At 45.2% G+C, this 15,671-nt stretch overlaps 1 protein-coding gene across 5 annotated transcripts in view; it reads left to right on the forward strand.

The window, feature by feature from the left end:
• The window catches only part of FAM110A (family with sequence similarity 110 member A), a 120,229-nt gene that overhangs the window by 15,570 nt on the left and 88,988 nt on the right, over positions 1–15,671 (forward strand). For 3 of the 5 annotated variants that reach the window (XM_054697285.1, XM_054697295.1, XM_054697293.1), the window contains exon 2: positions 6,516–6,664. In XM_054697285.1, coding sequence (XP_054553260.1) covers positions 6,615–6,664 — 50 coding nt within the window. In that variant the 5' untranslated portion in view covers positions 6,516–6,614. Of the gene's footprint in view, positions 1–6,515; positions 6,665–13,179; positions 13,239–15,671 lie in introns of those variants that run through there. The other 2 variants (XM_037497644.2, XM_037497650.2) reach the window with 1 other exon arrangement.

Here is a 15,671-nt window from a genome sequence, read left to right on the forward strand (position 1 = left end):
TATTATTGTATCAACAGCAACATTACCAAATGCCTTCATAGAAGCTGGCCTGCCAGGGGCTCTAGGTAAAGAATTTGGCGTCAACCTGTTTTCAGTTCAGCTCCATTTCCCATCTGTGTAATTCTCTATGTCTCAGTTTCCTCATCTGTAAAATGGGGCTATTAATAGAGCCTGTCTCACAAGGTTGCAGCGACGCTTAAATAACGTACCTGTTAAGTGCTTAGAGCAGTGCCTGGCACACAGTAACTTGACTTGATAAAAGTCGACTATTTTTATTTATATATCTTCACTCATCTGAGCTTCACCATGACCTCAATGGTAGTTCTATTATTGTTTCCTTCTAAAGATGGGGTGAAGTGACAAGCTTGAGGTCACATATCCCCATGCAGAGGAACTGGAGAGGGTCCCATATCCATGTGGTACACCACCTGCCTCCCTAGGAGCCACAGACTTGTCATAGGGGATCTAACTGGTGGGAGTTGCAGGCTCAGCCCTTCCTGCTAACTTACTCCAGGGTGCTCACATTTCTGTCTGAGGGAAAGGTCACTCTAGTGTCTTGGTGCTGTGTGACCCTAGGTGGCTGGCAGAGCCTCACTCTGCTCACCTGTAAAGAGGAGACAGGGCATCATAATTGCAGGCTTCACTCCACAGGGTTGGGAATGAGCACTGCTCTGGGAGTTAGGAGCCTGATTCCAGAGCTGCTCTGTTCCCTCTGCTCCCCTGTCTGGGCAGCAACTTTCTTGTCTGTCCAATGGGTATGGGACAAGATGGTCCCTGAGCTGCTGTCCAGAGATGATAATGGAATTCTGTATGAATTCCAAAGAGGAGTGGCCACAAATGCATCCGCTCCACACTGATGGGGCTTTTTGTCGGGTAAGCTGCTCTTCCTCTGTCCTGTTTCTCCAGTGTGTTTTCTCCAAACCCGCCTCTTCAGAGCCAAAAGAAAGACGGAGGGGGGAAGACTGAATCTGAAACTCTTTCACAGGTTTGTAAGCCACAACTCACCAAAGGGCATGACGTGGGTCCTCTGGATGTTGACACATGCTCTGTTCTTTCTTGGGTCACTTTGGTCCTCTAGGAAGCAGATGTGAGAAGGAGGTAGAAGCAAAGAGATTTTCTGGGGATAATACCTGGGGAAAAAAAAAAGGAGACCCTTGCAAGAAAGCTGTGGCGCCTGGATAGGAGAGCTGGGAGTAAGGAAGATCGGGTAAGAGGACACTCGGTCCATGGGGCTGTGCTAGGGATGTATGGTCGATCGATAGGAAGCTCCATTGCAAAGATTTCCTGCAGAGGAGTCCCGCTGGACACAATGGCCAGATGCTAGTTCCCCGCTGTGCTTGGTTGTCAGCCTGGACTGTCCCGGAAGAGCGGACTGGCTCAAATGCTGTGGACTGATAAGGTGCTATGGCCAGAGGCTCTCAGGGACTGCAGTGGCAGGCACATATTGTGTGGCTGCCACATATTGTTCTGTACTTTATTCATTTAAGAACTTACACTTACAGTTCTGGGCTGTGTGCCAGGTACTGATGGGTGTACTTTACAAATATTACCTTAGTTAATCCTCATGCTCGCTTTGTGAGGCAGATCGCATTGTTAGTTCCCTTTTACAGAGGAGAAAACTGAGCCCAAAGAGGTTAAGCAACTTGTCTTAGGCAGCCAGTTGGTGGTTATCCTTGGGCTGCTGGGAGGCTGTGCTCTGACCATCCTACATGCTGCCTCCTCTGCAGCTGCAGAATTGTTGGGAACCTCTACATTTTCATTGTTTTTGTGCGCAGGACCTCAGAGCCTCAATAGATTTCAGGAAGGGGCTGACTGGGTTAGTTGGGGGCTCCCAGACTTTCCTGAAGCTTCTATCCTGTTCCCTCAAAGTCTCCACCTCCTGGCCTTTTCATATAATGTTCCTGCTCTCCAGAGCACTCCTCCCATACCCTCTTTGCTTAGTTAAATTTCTTTCCATTGCTTCCCTGCTGGACCCCAGAATTGAGCCCAACAGGAATGATAATTGGTGGGAAGAAACATGTTTCAAAGCCCCAGGTGATGATAATGCTAAGCACTGATGATGTAGCAGGAGTCAAATCCAACCCTTTGAGCATCACAACAACCTGGAAAGTGGGGCCTACTGCTAACCCCAAATTGCAGATGAGAAAACCAAGGCTCAGAGAGGCAAGGTGACTTGCTCAAGGAGCCCTAAGTGCCAGGATTTAAACGAGGCTGTCTGGCTGCAAAGAGCTGATCTTAAAATGACAAAGTCCCATCTGTAAGAGAACCAAAGGCACCAATGCCCCTGTTAGGGCTAAGTGCCCTCAAGTGAGGGCCCAGATCTGCCCCATTAACTGCCACAATTACCTACACAGTGCTGGACACATAGTAAGTGTTCAATAAATACAGCTCTTGAATCAATGAATCGATTCATGAATAATGAGTGAATGCCTTCTTGAGATCCACATTCACCTTGGTCTGCTGTGGCCTGAGCTCAGGTTGGTTTGTCAGCCCTTAAGATTTCCCTCTTCTTTCAGGGGATAATTAAGTCCCTCTCCTGACTATCATAGACCTTGACATTCCCCCATTAAAGTATTCCTCGCAAGCTAACCCCTGTCCATTACAAGGTCACACCTTAAGCATCTTCTTGAAACCTCTAGAAAAGATTGGCTGAGGAGTCTGATCACCAGCCTCTCTAGTGGGTCAAGGAACTTGGGACGGACCCCTAGTATGGATTGGGGATAGAGTGACTATAAGGGGGCCTCTGTATAAGTGCCCCATATTTGAGCAGGTGAGATGGTTCAGAATTTGGGCCTGGGTCATCCCGAGTCAAGTTTTCATCCAGTTTCCCCCTTTTTAAGCTATGTTTCTTTGGGCAAGTCACTTTGCCTCTCTGTGTCTCTGTTACTTTGGGCAAGTCACTTTGCCTCTCTGTGTCTCTGTTACTTTGGGCAAGTCACTTTGCCTCTTGGTGCCTCTGTTTCACCTCTGCAGACTGAAGTCAATGATAGCACCTGCTAAATGGGGCTCTGTGAGGCCCGGAGCATAGTTTTTGATAAATGGAAGCTCTACATGAATAGTCTTTGGGATATGTCATCTCCTCCCATCCCCTACTTCACAACTGGGAAAGCTGAGGCCCAGATAGGGGAGTGCCTTTTCTGGGCTTTCAGGCTCCTGACTGCCAGAACAAGGCTGGCTCTCTTACCTCACTGTGGCCTCTCCTGCCTGTTTCTTTTCCCTACCAGCCGAGTCCAGAACCATCTCTGGCAGATGCTAAGGCGGCTGTCTGAGTTGCAGAGTTGGCATTCCCAGGCTCCCAGGGCTCTTGGCACAGAGGAATCAACCCCTCTCAGCACCCCCAGCTCTGCCTCCTGCTCCCCGCCTCTGCTCATACACCAGCTGGAACCCATCAGCTTCTGGAGAAAGCCAGGAGGTGGCCCAGGTGCATGGAGGCAGGGGGCTGTCAATATTGACCCTTGCCTGACCCCATTCTTGGTGGGTGGACAGACTCCTAAGGAGTCAGAACATCCACATGCCCCCAGACCACCTTCTCAGCCTCCCTCCACCTGCCTCCAGCTCTAGGCATGGGGGAAGCATGGGGATTAAAAGCATGGGTGGCCTGGATTCAAATCCTGCCTCTCAGTACTTTGTACTAAGTAACTCTTATTACTTAGTAACAAGTTATCTACCCCAGCAATTACTTACCTTCTTTGTACCTCAGTTTCAATGGCTGTCAGGGGGGATGTTCGTAGCTACCTCAGATAGGCGAGAAATCAATGTGCTGTTTAGGACACCAGTTTGTACATGTCCATGTTCAGCAACATCAGCCATCAGCCATGTTAGCTCAGTCCCCCCTCTCCAGTCGACCTCTTTGAGTCCTAAGAAGCTCCTCTGTGACTGCCATCACTGGAATACTTGAGGCCCTCTCTGGTGAATTTTCTCACCCTCCCCACCTCTGGCCTGCACCTCAGTTCTTGTGTGCATAAATGAATAAATCTTTTTAAAAAATGGCCAAATTGAAAAAAAAAAAAAGAAAAGAAATTACCCAAAGGCTCACAGCCTGGAAGTCTACAGAGATTGCTAACCAGCAGTGCCAGGCGCTATACCCAGAGCGGGGGACATTGCATTGACCCAGACAAAACCTGCCCTCATGCAGCTCACATCCTGCTGGGAAGGTTAATGATAAACCTGTTGGTGACTAGGCAGCTTTTATGTACAAAGCATTAGGAAGACAAGTAACATGGGACAAAGATAGAGCAGATTGTGGACTGTTTATTTTTTAAATCTTTAATTTTTTTTTTAACGTAGAACTGAGGTGTAGGCCAGAGGTGCGTGGGGTGAGAGGATTCACCAGAGACAGGGTGGGGAGCAGAAAGGTGGATCTACTGAAATACACTGCTGAGGGGAGCAGTGGGCAAGACAGGAGAGGTTTGCTGCGCCATGTGGCTGGGGATCGTACTCAGGCCATAGTGGCTGAGACTTAACCCCTAGACCACCAGGAAGGCACAGATTGTGGACTGTTTAGATGGGTTTGTCAAAGAGGGAAGACTGTTTGGTGGCAATGACTTTTGTGTAGGGTCCAGCCTGCAGCAGGTACTTGGTAAGGACAGGGGAATCCATTCTCAAATTGCTGTGGCTGACTCAGTCTGGAGTCCTTGAGATGCCAGGATGGGTGGTACGTTAGGGCTCCACTGCCTGGGCCAGCTTCAAAGTAGACAATGATTTCTCTGTCCCAGCTGATCAGCCTCTATGGAGCACTTAAAAGAATAGGGCAAATGGCTTAGATGGTCTGTGCCTCCCTTTTGTCACCTGTAGAAAGGGCATTAACCAGCGCAGCACACCCCCCCGAGCTGAGGAGTAGAGACATGGATGTGCAGGGTCCTGAGCACTGAGCCAGGCACACCAGAAGCACTTGATCCTGGGTGACTGGATTGGTTATCTGTCCAGCATCCTCTGACACCATTGCCTTGTGAGTCCCTCTTCTCACTAGCACAGTGCTGGCCTTCCCTCTCCCTCAGCAGCCAGCAGTGGTCATGTGGCCCAGGTCACCTGCACCATTCTGGCTGGAGTGTAGCAGCCTTTACATTGATGTCCCAAGGCAGTGGAGACAGCTGTTTGGGTGTCAGCATCCAGTGCCAGTGTCTGCAGTGTGTGCCCTGGCCATGGGGCCTCATGGTTCTAGCAGAAGAGTCTCCTGCAGAACAGAACTTTGGCCTAATTTGAGACTTTTTTTCCCTGGAGCTAAAGCATACAATCCTGGTTTCTGACCTGCTTGGAGATTTTTCAGGTATGTATGTGGCCATAGATCCTGGATGATTTAGCAGCCTATGCCCTTGTTGGAAACTCCAGGGCTGGTATTTTTCTCATATTAAGTAGAATCTCATAAATTCCATCCTTCTGGCCCAAGAGGCCCTTCAGAGATCTGCAGATATCCAGTTCTTTCCACTGTTCTCAGACCATTTGTGTCCCCAGCTCGTAACACAATGTCAGAGAAAGTCTCAGTTTGTGTTCATGATATGACCAAGTAAGTGGCACAGGAGGTGGCTCCATACATATGCCCACCTCGGTTGCTTTTTTATTGTTCTTCTGAAAGTACAGAGCTCTGAACTGAATACAGAAATCCCAGAAATACCTGAGCAAAGCTGAGCAGAAAAAGATTGTCACCTCCCTCACTCTAGATATTGGGCTTCTAATAACATGACCAGCTATTTCATAAGCTTTTCAGTGACTGTTTGCCCTGATGCCATACATTAAGTGTTTTGTTTTCACAACCCTTCCCTTCCGTGTTATAGCAACACCTCATTTTCCTACCCTTTCTCCTTAATCTCATGTTCACAACATCATTGTCCCCCTTTCCTACCCCCCAGGAAAGGCAAATTGATTACAGCGCAAGAGCCCATTTTGATTGGTGGAAGCAGTTGCCTGGGGCATGGTGTTGAAATAGATCCTGGAACTGAGCTTTGGTTTAGCAGGAAAGGCTGCTATAACTGATTAATGATGTCTGCCAAGATACGGAAGCGGAGCACTAGGATGTTCATGAAGTTCTGGTCATTCCCTAGCACAGGTGCTCTTAACATGGGGCCCATAGAAAGAATTCAGGAAGTCCACCATTAACTTGGATAGGAAAAGTATTGCATATTTAATTTCACTTACTTATTCCTTACTTATCATTCCTTCAGTGATGAAACAGACAACAGCCCACAGTCATATTAGGATCTGTGACTTATTCACTAATAGAATTAGATATTTTCTTACCATATTACAGATGTTCTAGATATCTTGAAATGTCATTTAAGTTCATCATGACTTGGAAATTACAGTAGTCGTTTGCTAAATTTTGTGTTATGTAATAAAGTAGCACATGTATTGATTGCTATAATATGTATTTGCTTTTAATAGTTTGATAACTGTTTCAATATAATTGATTTCCTTTACAAAACCATGTATTTTATTTTAATTTAAAGCATTACTCTGAGCAAGGGGCCATTGGTGTCACCTGGTATTGAAGTTTCATGAACTCTTTGCCCTCTTTCCAGGGTCTTTCCCTTATCCTGGATCTGGGGGGAAGCAGAGAATGAGATGAAGCCCTTTGGACCAGGAGAAGCTGACCACACAGCCAATTCCTGTGCCCTGACATGATGGGACCAGCAGAAGCCTTAGAATTGATGGAGAAGAGGTTGTACAGGTAACTTCTGGGCCAAGGCTGGACCACCTCATGACAGTGGTGGCAAGTTGATGTTTCCTAAGCTGTACAAAGGAGGGAGTCTGAGTCTGACCTCCCAGAGGACCAAGAGGTTCCAGGTCGATCATCCTTATGACTTAAGAGGCCTTGGATTCCAGGAGTCTGTAGCATGGGGGTGGGGAGGGAACCCATGACAGGTGGAGGACTATGTCCAACCTCTTTATCCAGCTTACCAGACATCACTCATTCACTCATGCACTCATTCATTTACTCATGTATATTTACTGGCCTAGTAAATGGCTTAGTAAGGTGCCAGGACCTGGACTAGGAACTAGGCAAAGGCTGATGTGTAAGAGTCAGTCCTGCCTTCAAAAGATACAGCAGAAAGACAGCAACAATATAAAACCCTGATGCTTTGCTGGGAGAAAGTTCGTGAGGTTCCAGCCTGGAGTCAGGTAAGGCTCCCCAGAGGAGGTGACTTCTTCAATGATAGGAATTAACCAGATTGCTAAGGTAGAGTGTTTAAATGCAGGAACAGTATGTACAAAGGCATTGGGTGGGTGGGGGAAGGACACAGGGGACTTGGCAAACATTCAGTGTGGAGGTGAAGGTGATAGGAGGTGGCTGGAGGGGTCATGCGGGAAGCTTCAAAGCCATGCTTGGGCAGTCCCTTGGTTGTGGTGAGAGAGGGGTGTGGACCCCTGCTGCCCCATCTGTCAGTGGCACTGAACTGTGACTTCAGTGGCCTGGGGAAGTTCAAGGTCACCGTCTGGGGTGGGGGAGGAGGAGACCATTTCCCCAGCGCTGGCAAAGGCTAGCCAGGAAGCTGGGGCCAAAGCTGGCCTGTCACAGCAGCCTCCACGAGGGTCCTTCTGCTCTGAAGGCCTGAGTGGTCCTGTTCCTTTATTTATGGGCTGTGTGAGCAATTTGCTCCTTGCAGGCTGGCTGGGTGTGTGTGATGCGGGGATTACTCACGCCCCAGTTGTGGTCCGGCCTCTGCAGGCTGCAGGGTAATGAGTGAGGTAATTAAGTGTAAAAGACAGGAGCGGGCAGGGGAGGGCTGAGGGGGACAAGCAGTCACTGGTTCTTTTCAGGAGCAGGGGAGTGAGATAATGTAGGATAATAGCCTAGCCAGGCCCTGCCCAGGCAGCTCGGCCTATGCCGAGAGGTGCCCCCCAAATGGCCAAGACAATTCAGCCTTTTCAGGGAAAATGGGGGGGCTTGGGGAAGGCCTGGCTCCCAGGGACAGCTGTATGGAAATGACAGCTCCTTTCCTACATCCTGTCCCATGTTGGCTGAGGGGGAGCAAGCCCCTTTGGCTGGGGGTAAGGCTGGGAAGTAGATGGGACCAGGGAAGTGCCTGAGGCAAGACAAGGGGTCCACATGAGGCTGGAGGGCTGAGTTGCATGTGTGTGGTGAGAGGAGGTGCCCGGAAAGCAGGAGTTGAGGTTGTTAGTGGCTTCAGTGTCTGGCTCATCTGGGTGGGGACTATTGGCCGTTGACTTGCTGTGTGACATCAGCCTACTTGTGCTCCCTCTCTGGGCCTCAGACCTCCCATCTGTAAAGCAGGGATATTGAAACAGTACCGATCTCACAGGGAGTTTGGAAGGTTCTCAAGTCCAACTTGATAGAGTCAGTCAGGTCCATTAGTTATTTATTCACTTACAGTACAAATATTTATTGAGTGCCTACTGTATTTTAATGGTTCCTGGAGCTGGGAAGATAGCAGTGACTGTTAGAATAGAGTCCCTTTCCTCTTGGTGCTGACAGACCATCATCCATTAAACATATAAACATAAGATCACACCAACAACCCCACTTCTGCAAATGTATTCTGTGCATATGTGTGGACATGTGTGAGATGAATGCACTCAAGGTTATTGCTGTATTGCTGTTTTGTTTGGCCTAACCAACTCTTAGACTAAAGTTAAATGTATATTAACTTGAGGTACTTTGTTTGTTTTTTTTTTAATCTATTTTCCTTTTGAAATATTAAATGTAAAAGTTCTATGTGGGAAGTTTTATCAAAACAATGCTAAAAAAGCTCTTTTAATAATAGTAAAAATTCTAAGTGATTACAATAATGGTGACATTGCAGCATAGTGGGGAAGGATTAGCCTTTCAATAAATGCTCTAAGTCCATTGGATGTGAACCTTGGTCCTTTGAGATGTCACATTCTTCTACCTATTATCATATCTCAAATCATCAACTTGAGGTACTTTGAGGAAGAGACTTGTCACATGAATTGACTGAAGTATAGACTATCCAAAGGCATACTATGTAGTCACTGAAAAGGGTGAGCCACTTTTTATGTATCATTTCTGATACAGAATGATCTCCAAGATGTTTTGATAAATAAGAAAGGGATTGTGAGGAATACTTTGTGTAAAAGAGGGGAAAATAGAAAAAAATGCTTTCCCATTAGCATGTATATATAATAAACTAATAATATGTGTTACCCAGAGAGAGGATTGGAATGAGAGGGGAGACTTGTCCCTGTGTGATTTTCTATAGTTTTAATTTTATACCATTATTTTTATACTAGTAATTTTTATTACTGTTCAAAAAAAAGTATCCAGCTCCCCTACCCAGTATTTGTTGGAGGTGGTAGGTGGGCTGTGGGACCAAGCAGGGAAGGCCGCTGAGAGAGGCTGTGGGATGAAGGACTGGACAAATAAGTCATCTGTGGGCGCCAGATTTCTCACTGTTAGAGAAGAGAAGTATAAATATGGAAATAAGGAAGGCTAGCGTGGACCCCCGTGTTGGGCTGGAATTGGAGGAATTGGTATAAATTCATGACTTTTCACAAACATAGGTCAAAAAACATAGAAGCAAGTGTGTATTATGCATTTGTGTGATACATGGATTTCCCACATGCATCGATCCACAAAAAGCCCAGGCTCAGTACTCTCTGTGGAGCAGTGAGTGAGTTCTCCTGGCACCCAGATCTTAGTTTCTAAATACCACCCCCCCACAGAGAGAAACTGGGGCTCCTCAAGGAAATGGCTAGCTTGAGGGCTGGGAGAGGGAGAGTACACTGTGCTCCTGGGTGTCTCCCTGTGCTGTAATGTCAATTGCAAACTGAAGTATTCCTGGGACAAGTATTCCTGGGACATGGACAAAATAAATAAATAATCAAAATAAATAATAATTTATCAAAATAAATAATTATCATAACAGATTATAACCCAATGAAAAAATGGGTGTCAATGAAACCACACTGATGTCATCTATCCATCCATCCGTCCGTCCATCCATCCATCCATCCATCCATCCATCCATCCATCCATCCATCTATCCATATATAGTCACAGAGGAGGCAAAAGTTCTTTCTGACTGTAGAATAGCCAATAATAAAAGTAGAAGGATGGAAATATTATAGTAGTAATGGATTCTGGCAAGAGTCATTACAGAATGCTAAAATGAAAATTGTGTGAAAATTTGTTGGGAACAGAATATTCACATAATCTTAAAGTGTCTCCCCACAAGATTTGTATTAATCACAAGGGGGAGGAAAGTGATGTTGTAATGGAAAAACAAGGCAGACGCTGCCTTAATTGACTGATAAAGGTATCATCACCAGTTACGGGGCAAAATGGACATGCCTCCTGGCAGGAAGCACTGAACTCAGTCACTTCTGTGATTTTCCTGCCAAAGATGCAAATCCTAAATCTAGTCATGGGGAGCCATCAGATAAACTCCAATTAAGGAATTTTCTACAAAATAACTGGCCTGTAATCTTGGTAAGTGTCAAGATAATGAAAGGCAAGGAAGAACTAAGACACTATATCGGATGAAAGGAGACAAAAGAGATAAGACAACTAACTTCAATGAGGATTTCTGGGTGGATCTTTTTGTTTATTTATAAAGGACTGTTATTGAACAATTGACAATATTTGACTCAAGTCTGAAGATTACATGGTAGTGATGTGTCAATGATGGTCTCTTGATTTTTTATTTTATTGTAGTTATGTAGAAGAATTCACTAAAGTCTGGGGGCAGGGGAGTCAGCAGTTTGCTCTCAAATGATTCAGAAAAAAAAAGGCTCTTTATACAAAGAGAGAAAGATAAAGCAAATATGTTCAAATGTCAACATTTGGGGATCTGGATGAAATCTATATGGGAATTTGTGTATAATGTTTGCAACTTCTGTAAATTTCAAAATACAAAGTTTTTAAAAATTTATTGAGATGGAACTGAAGCCATATAGCATCAGGCAGGGATAAGTGATATGTGGAAGAATCACGTGGACAGAGGAGTAGCCGAGGCAGAGTGCTGCTATTCTAGCTGTGTGGCCAGGCAGCCGCTCTGGGGAGACATCTGAGCCACTTGGGTGAAGGGAGGCAGGAGAACCTTCCTGGCAGAGGGACCCATCAGAGAAAAGGCCCAGAGTGGAGCCAGCTTGGCCTGTGTACTAATTTCTATCACCATGTAACAATTTACCCCAGTCTTAGTGTCTTAAAACAGCACCCAACCAGAACAGAGCGCTGGTTCTTTGCTTAGGGTATGGTCTGAAATCAGGGATCAGTCTGGCTCAGTTCTCTTCTGAAGACTCTTCGGAAAAATCCACCTCCAAGTTCACTCTTGTTGGCACAGTTGAGTTCCTGGCACTTGTGAGCCCGAGCTCCTTGCTTCCCTGCTGGCGTCAGCGCCTCGAGGTCACTGGTATTCCTCAACCTGTGGCCTCCTCCATCTTCACATCAGCAGTGGTGTGCTGAGTCCTTCTCCTGCATAAACCTTTGACTTTCTCTTCTTTGATCGAAAAAACTGTACTTTTAAAGGGTTCATGTGATTGGGTCAGGTTCACCCAGATAAATATATCTTCAAGTCACCTGTGTCACATGTATAAATTACAGGGGTGAACTCCGTCATGTTCGCAGCTCAGGAGATTATCCTGGACATGTACTCAGGAGTGGAGGGGGGCTGGAAATCTTGGGGCCCATCCTAAAATTCTGCCATAGTGAGTTTTGAGGAACAAGGAGGCCAGCATGGGCACAGAAGAGTTAGCAAGGGGGTGAGGGGCAGCAGAGAGCAGATTGTCTTCAGTAGGGAGACACATATATACCTTAATCCTAGAAGAAAATGAGGCCCAAAATGTGACCTTGTGCATTTCACCTCCTGAAAATGAGGAGGGTCATACTACTGCCCATGGACCCAGTTGTGCTCAAGAGCAACCCTGGGGTAGGACTCAGTAAGTGATTTAAGTCAAAGGATCGCGTTCCTAAGAGTAGCCCCGGGAATCAGTGTGCCGCTGGCACGGGTTGTGACCGATCTGCTCCCTGCGTCTGGTCCTATAGCACAATACAGGGGAGACACAGGGTCTTCACCGGTCTGTGGAGAAGTCTGCTACCTAAGACAACTGGTTGGAAAATATTGTTAAAAACAGCAATGTTGAAAGCAATATGATTTACCCTCAAAGTAGCATATCCACTGATTTGCCTCTCAGAAAATTTATACACACACACTCTGTATTTATTGTAATTTTGTTTCCATTTTAAAAATACTGTATTTATTTTTCAACAGTATGGCATGCAATATACAAAATTAAAGGTACAGAAGAGGGTTCAGTGAAAGGGAAGTCTCTCTCCCACTCTTGTTACCCCACTCCCACTGAGGCCAGTTTCTTGGGCTCAGACATTTTTTGCACATAAAAGTGAAGGTGTATATATTTGCTTTACCTCCCACCCCCACCCCACTCCTTTTCATAATGGTGTTGCTCTGCTTGCGTTTTCCCCTGGTGATGTGTCTTGGAGATACTTCCATTGTCCCGCTTGGAGCTGCCCATCCTTTTGTACTGCATCAGAGCAGTCTGTTATTGGATAAATCATCACTGTGAACCAGTCCTGCCCCAAACCCTGCTACCCCTTCCTTCTCTTAACACCCTAAACACTTTTTGACCTCTCCTGAGCTCCTGGGAGGGTTCTAGAGCTCATCCTGCTACTTCCATTCAGATGGAGACTATGCAGTCTGGCGGGCCCAGGGGCTGCCCAACAAGACTAGGTCACACCATCCCAAAGCATGAGAGAGTTAAAGCTTCATCCCTGGGGCAGATGTTGTCTTGTGAAAGTGAGTAGGCAGGGAAGAAAAGGGAAGACTTGATAAGGCATCCAGAGGGGCTGGGGAAGGGCTCAGTCCTGCAGATCTGAGCATTGCCTGCTTCTCTGCCATACATACACAAGTCTCTCCAGAATGTCTCCTGGAGTGGAGGGGATGGTGCATGCAAGATAATGCTGACTCCCCATCACCAGAGTTAAGGAAGCTTTCTTATTTGATGTAAGTGACCACATTTAGATTTATCTAATTTTTTTGTTTTAGCAATCTAGTGGACATGAAATAAGCTTTTAATTTGGATTTTCCTGATTACTAAGAGATTTGCATATGTTAATTGGCTGTTAATGTTTTTGTTGTCTGAACAAATCTTTAGCCTATGTTGACCCGTGGACAATATGGGCTTGAGCTGTATGGGTTCATTTAATATGTGGGGTTTTTTTGCAAACTTTCCTCTTCCTCCTTTCAGCCTAGTCAATGTGAAGATGATGAGGATGAAGACCTTTATAATGATCCACTTAAGATTTTGTAAGTAACAGTTTCTTCTCCCTAGCTTACTTTCTTGTAAGAATGCAGTATATAATACAGATGTACAGTATATAATACAAATACAGTATATAATACAAGAATACAGTATATAATACAAAATATGTGTAATCAGATGTTTGTGTTATTGGTAAGGCTTCCAGTCAACAATAGGCTATTGCTTAAGTTTTAGGGGAGTCAAGAGTTATATTGGATTTTTAACTGCGTGAGGAGGTCGGTACCCCTGACCCCCTGTGGTGTTCTAGAGCAACTATATTTTTTGCTATTTGGTTGTTTGTCTTGCGGATTTATATGAGCTCTCTATATATTTTGGATACTAATCTTTGTCAGACAGATTATTACAAACATTTTCCAGCTTATTACCTATGTATTCATACTTTAATGGTGAACTGTCTAATGGTGAACATACTTTAACCTTGAACAGTCTTAATTATGTAGATTAAATTATTAGTATTTGCCTTTATGGTTTGGACTTTTTGTTTCTTGTTTAGGAAATCCTCTCTAACTCAACTCCATGCCAATCTTTATAAAATACCTATGTAAAATTTAAAAAATAGGATATTTACACATTTGATTTTGTAGCTACTTTTCTACTTAACAATAGAACAGCATTGTGGGTAAATGGTTGCATAGTTTTCCACTGTATGGAAGGTACTATCTATTTACTGAATCCCCTATTGATGAATACTCAGGTTGCTTCCAACTTTTCATACTATCAATAATGCTGCTAAGAACACCCTGCAGCTGTTGTTGTCCACATTCATGATGATTTCTTTTAGATAAAGCCCTAGGATAAAAATTGCCTGTCTCATTAAAGGTTTCTGATACATTTTCCTAATTTGCCAGAGGTCTCACTTTTGCTTACTTTCCCAGAAACAATATGCCATTGTGTTAGATTGCTCTTCCCAAGAGTCTGTAATCAGTACTGCTGATGGATAGGGGGGCCTGGTCCCTAAATCCCCTAAATGGGATTGCTTAGCGGGCATATTCTATTGTGTGCATGGAGATGGTTACCCCAGTAGAAAAAGGCTTTCCCCTCTCCCTTCCTTCCTACTCCACCACAGGTAAGAAGATTCCTTTGTTAGGTGGTCAGAAAAAAGAGCCAGGACATGCCCAGGGGGTCCTACTTGGGGATGATGCTCTACTAATTAATTGTGTTTTGAAGGGAGCTGCCTCAACTAGAACCCTGTATGTTGAGAGCTGGAAGTGGTGTCTCTTACAGCTGCTGCCACCGGGGCTGGGCACATAGGGTCCAGTGAACAAAGAATAAAAAAAATTCCCCCCGAGAACGCTCAGCTTGAGAACTTGAAACCCTTGGATCAAAATTCTCACGGAGGGAGCAGGGGGAGGGAGGCCCCAGGATCAGACCTAAACATTTATTTTAGCAAATAACAACATATAGCTTCTTTTTATTAGTGATCAATACTAATTTTCATTTATGACAGTGCATGAAATTTCCCATTAGAATAAATTGGCTTTATTCTTTTAATGAGGCAATTTAAAGAAAAATATTAAGTAAATTGTGTGAATTGCAGAGAGAACGTAAATGGGAGAGTGGGAGAAGATGGTGTGGTTATGTCCAAACTTTCAGAAACTGTGTCTTAATGGAAATCTCCTCCTATAAGGAGGACCTAAGCCATGGCTCAGTTGGGGCAGGGAAAAACAGGATTCCAGATGGAAAGCCCTGGAAGGTTCTAGAAGATGTAGGAATCACATTCAGAGGGGGCAATAGAAGAGGCAGGCAGAGTGCTTCCTGGTATTGACACCATATTTAGGGGCTGAAAGGTGTGTTTCCCTCTTCCTGTCACTTGACACTCATCAACTTTGTGACGTTTTAGCTCAACAGTGTACAGAGGGTAACCAAGGCATAGAGGGAAGATGATTTGTCTGTGTTTACTGGGTGAGTAAATGGGGGTGGGGGGCTTGGCTCCAGAGGTGGGTTTGAAATTTATGGACATGTGTGTTAGGACATTCCACTCTCTGGGACTGGAACCCCCCGTCCTTTTATGATGACAATAACAGCATTTATTGAGCACTTGCTGTTTTCTGGTTCTGTGCTAAACAACCATGGTTGTTACTACTCTGCATGATATCATCAAGGGAGGCTTCTCTGAGAAAATGACCTTAGAATTAGAGCTAGGAATGAACTGGATTCAAACCTGGGCCACTTCTCTGGTGACCCCAAACCTTCCCCACCTCTCTGGTGTGGATCACAGAATGCTTCCACCAGAGATGCCTTGGTCCCTTGCTAAGAATCTTAGATCCGCTTGTTCTGCTCCCCACTCTGTCTCTGATGGATCCTCTCCCCCCCCACACCTCTGGCCTGCACCCCAGTTCTTGTGTGCATAATAAATCTAAAAAAAAAAAAAGGAATCTTAGTATTGTGGCTTATAGAATATAGTGTGGGACCTAAGA

Source organism: Talpa occidentalis, unplaced genomic scaffold (genome assembly GCF_014898055.3).
Source record: "Talpa occidentalis isolate TD23 unplaced genomic scaffold, MPIMG_talOcc4v2.1 talOcc4.10, whole genome shotgun sequence".
In the NCBI taxonomy this organism is placed as follows: Eukaryota; Metazoa; Chordata; class Mammalia; order Eulipotyphla; family Talpidae; genus Talpa; species Talpa occidentalis.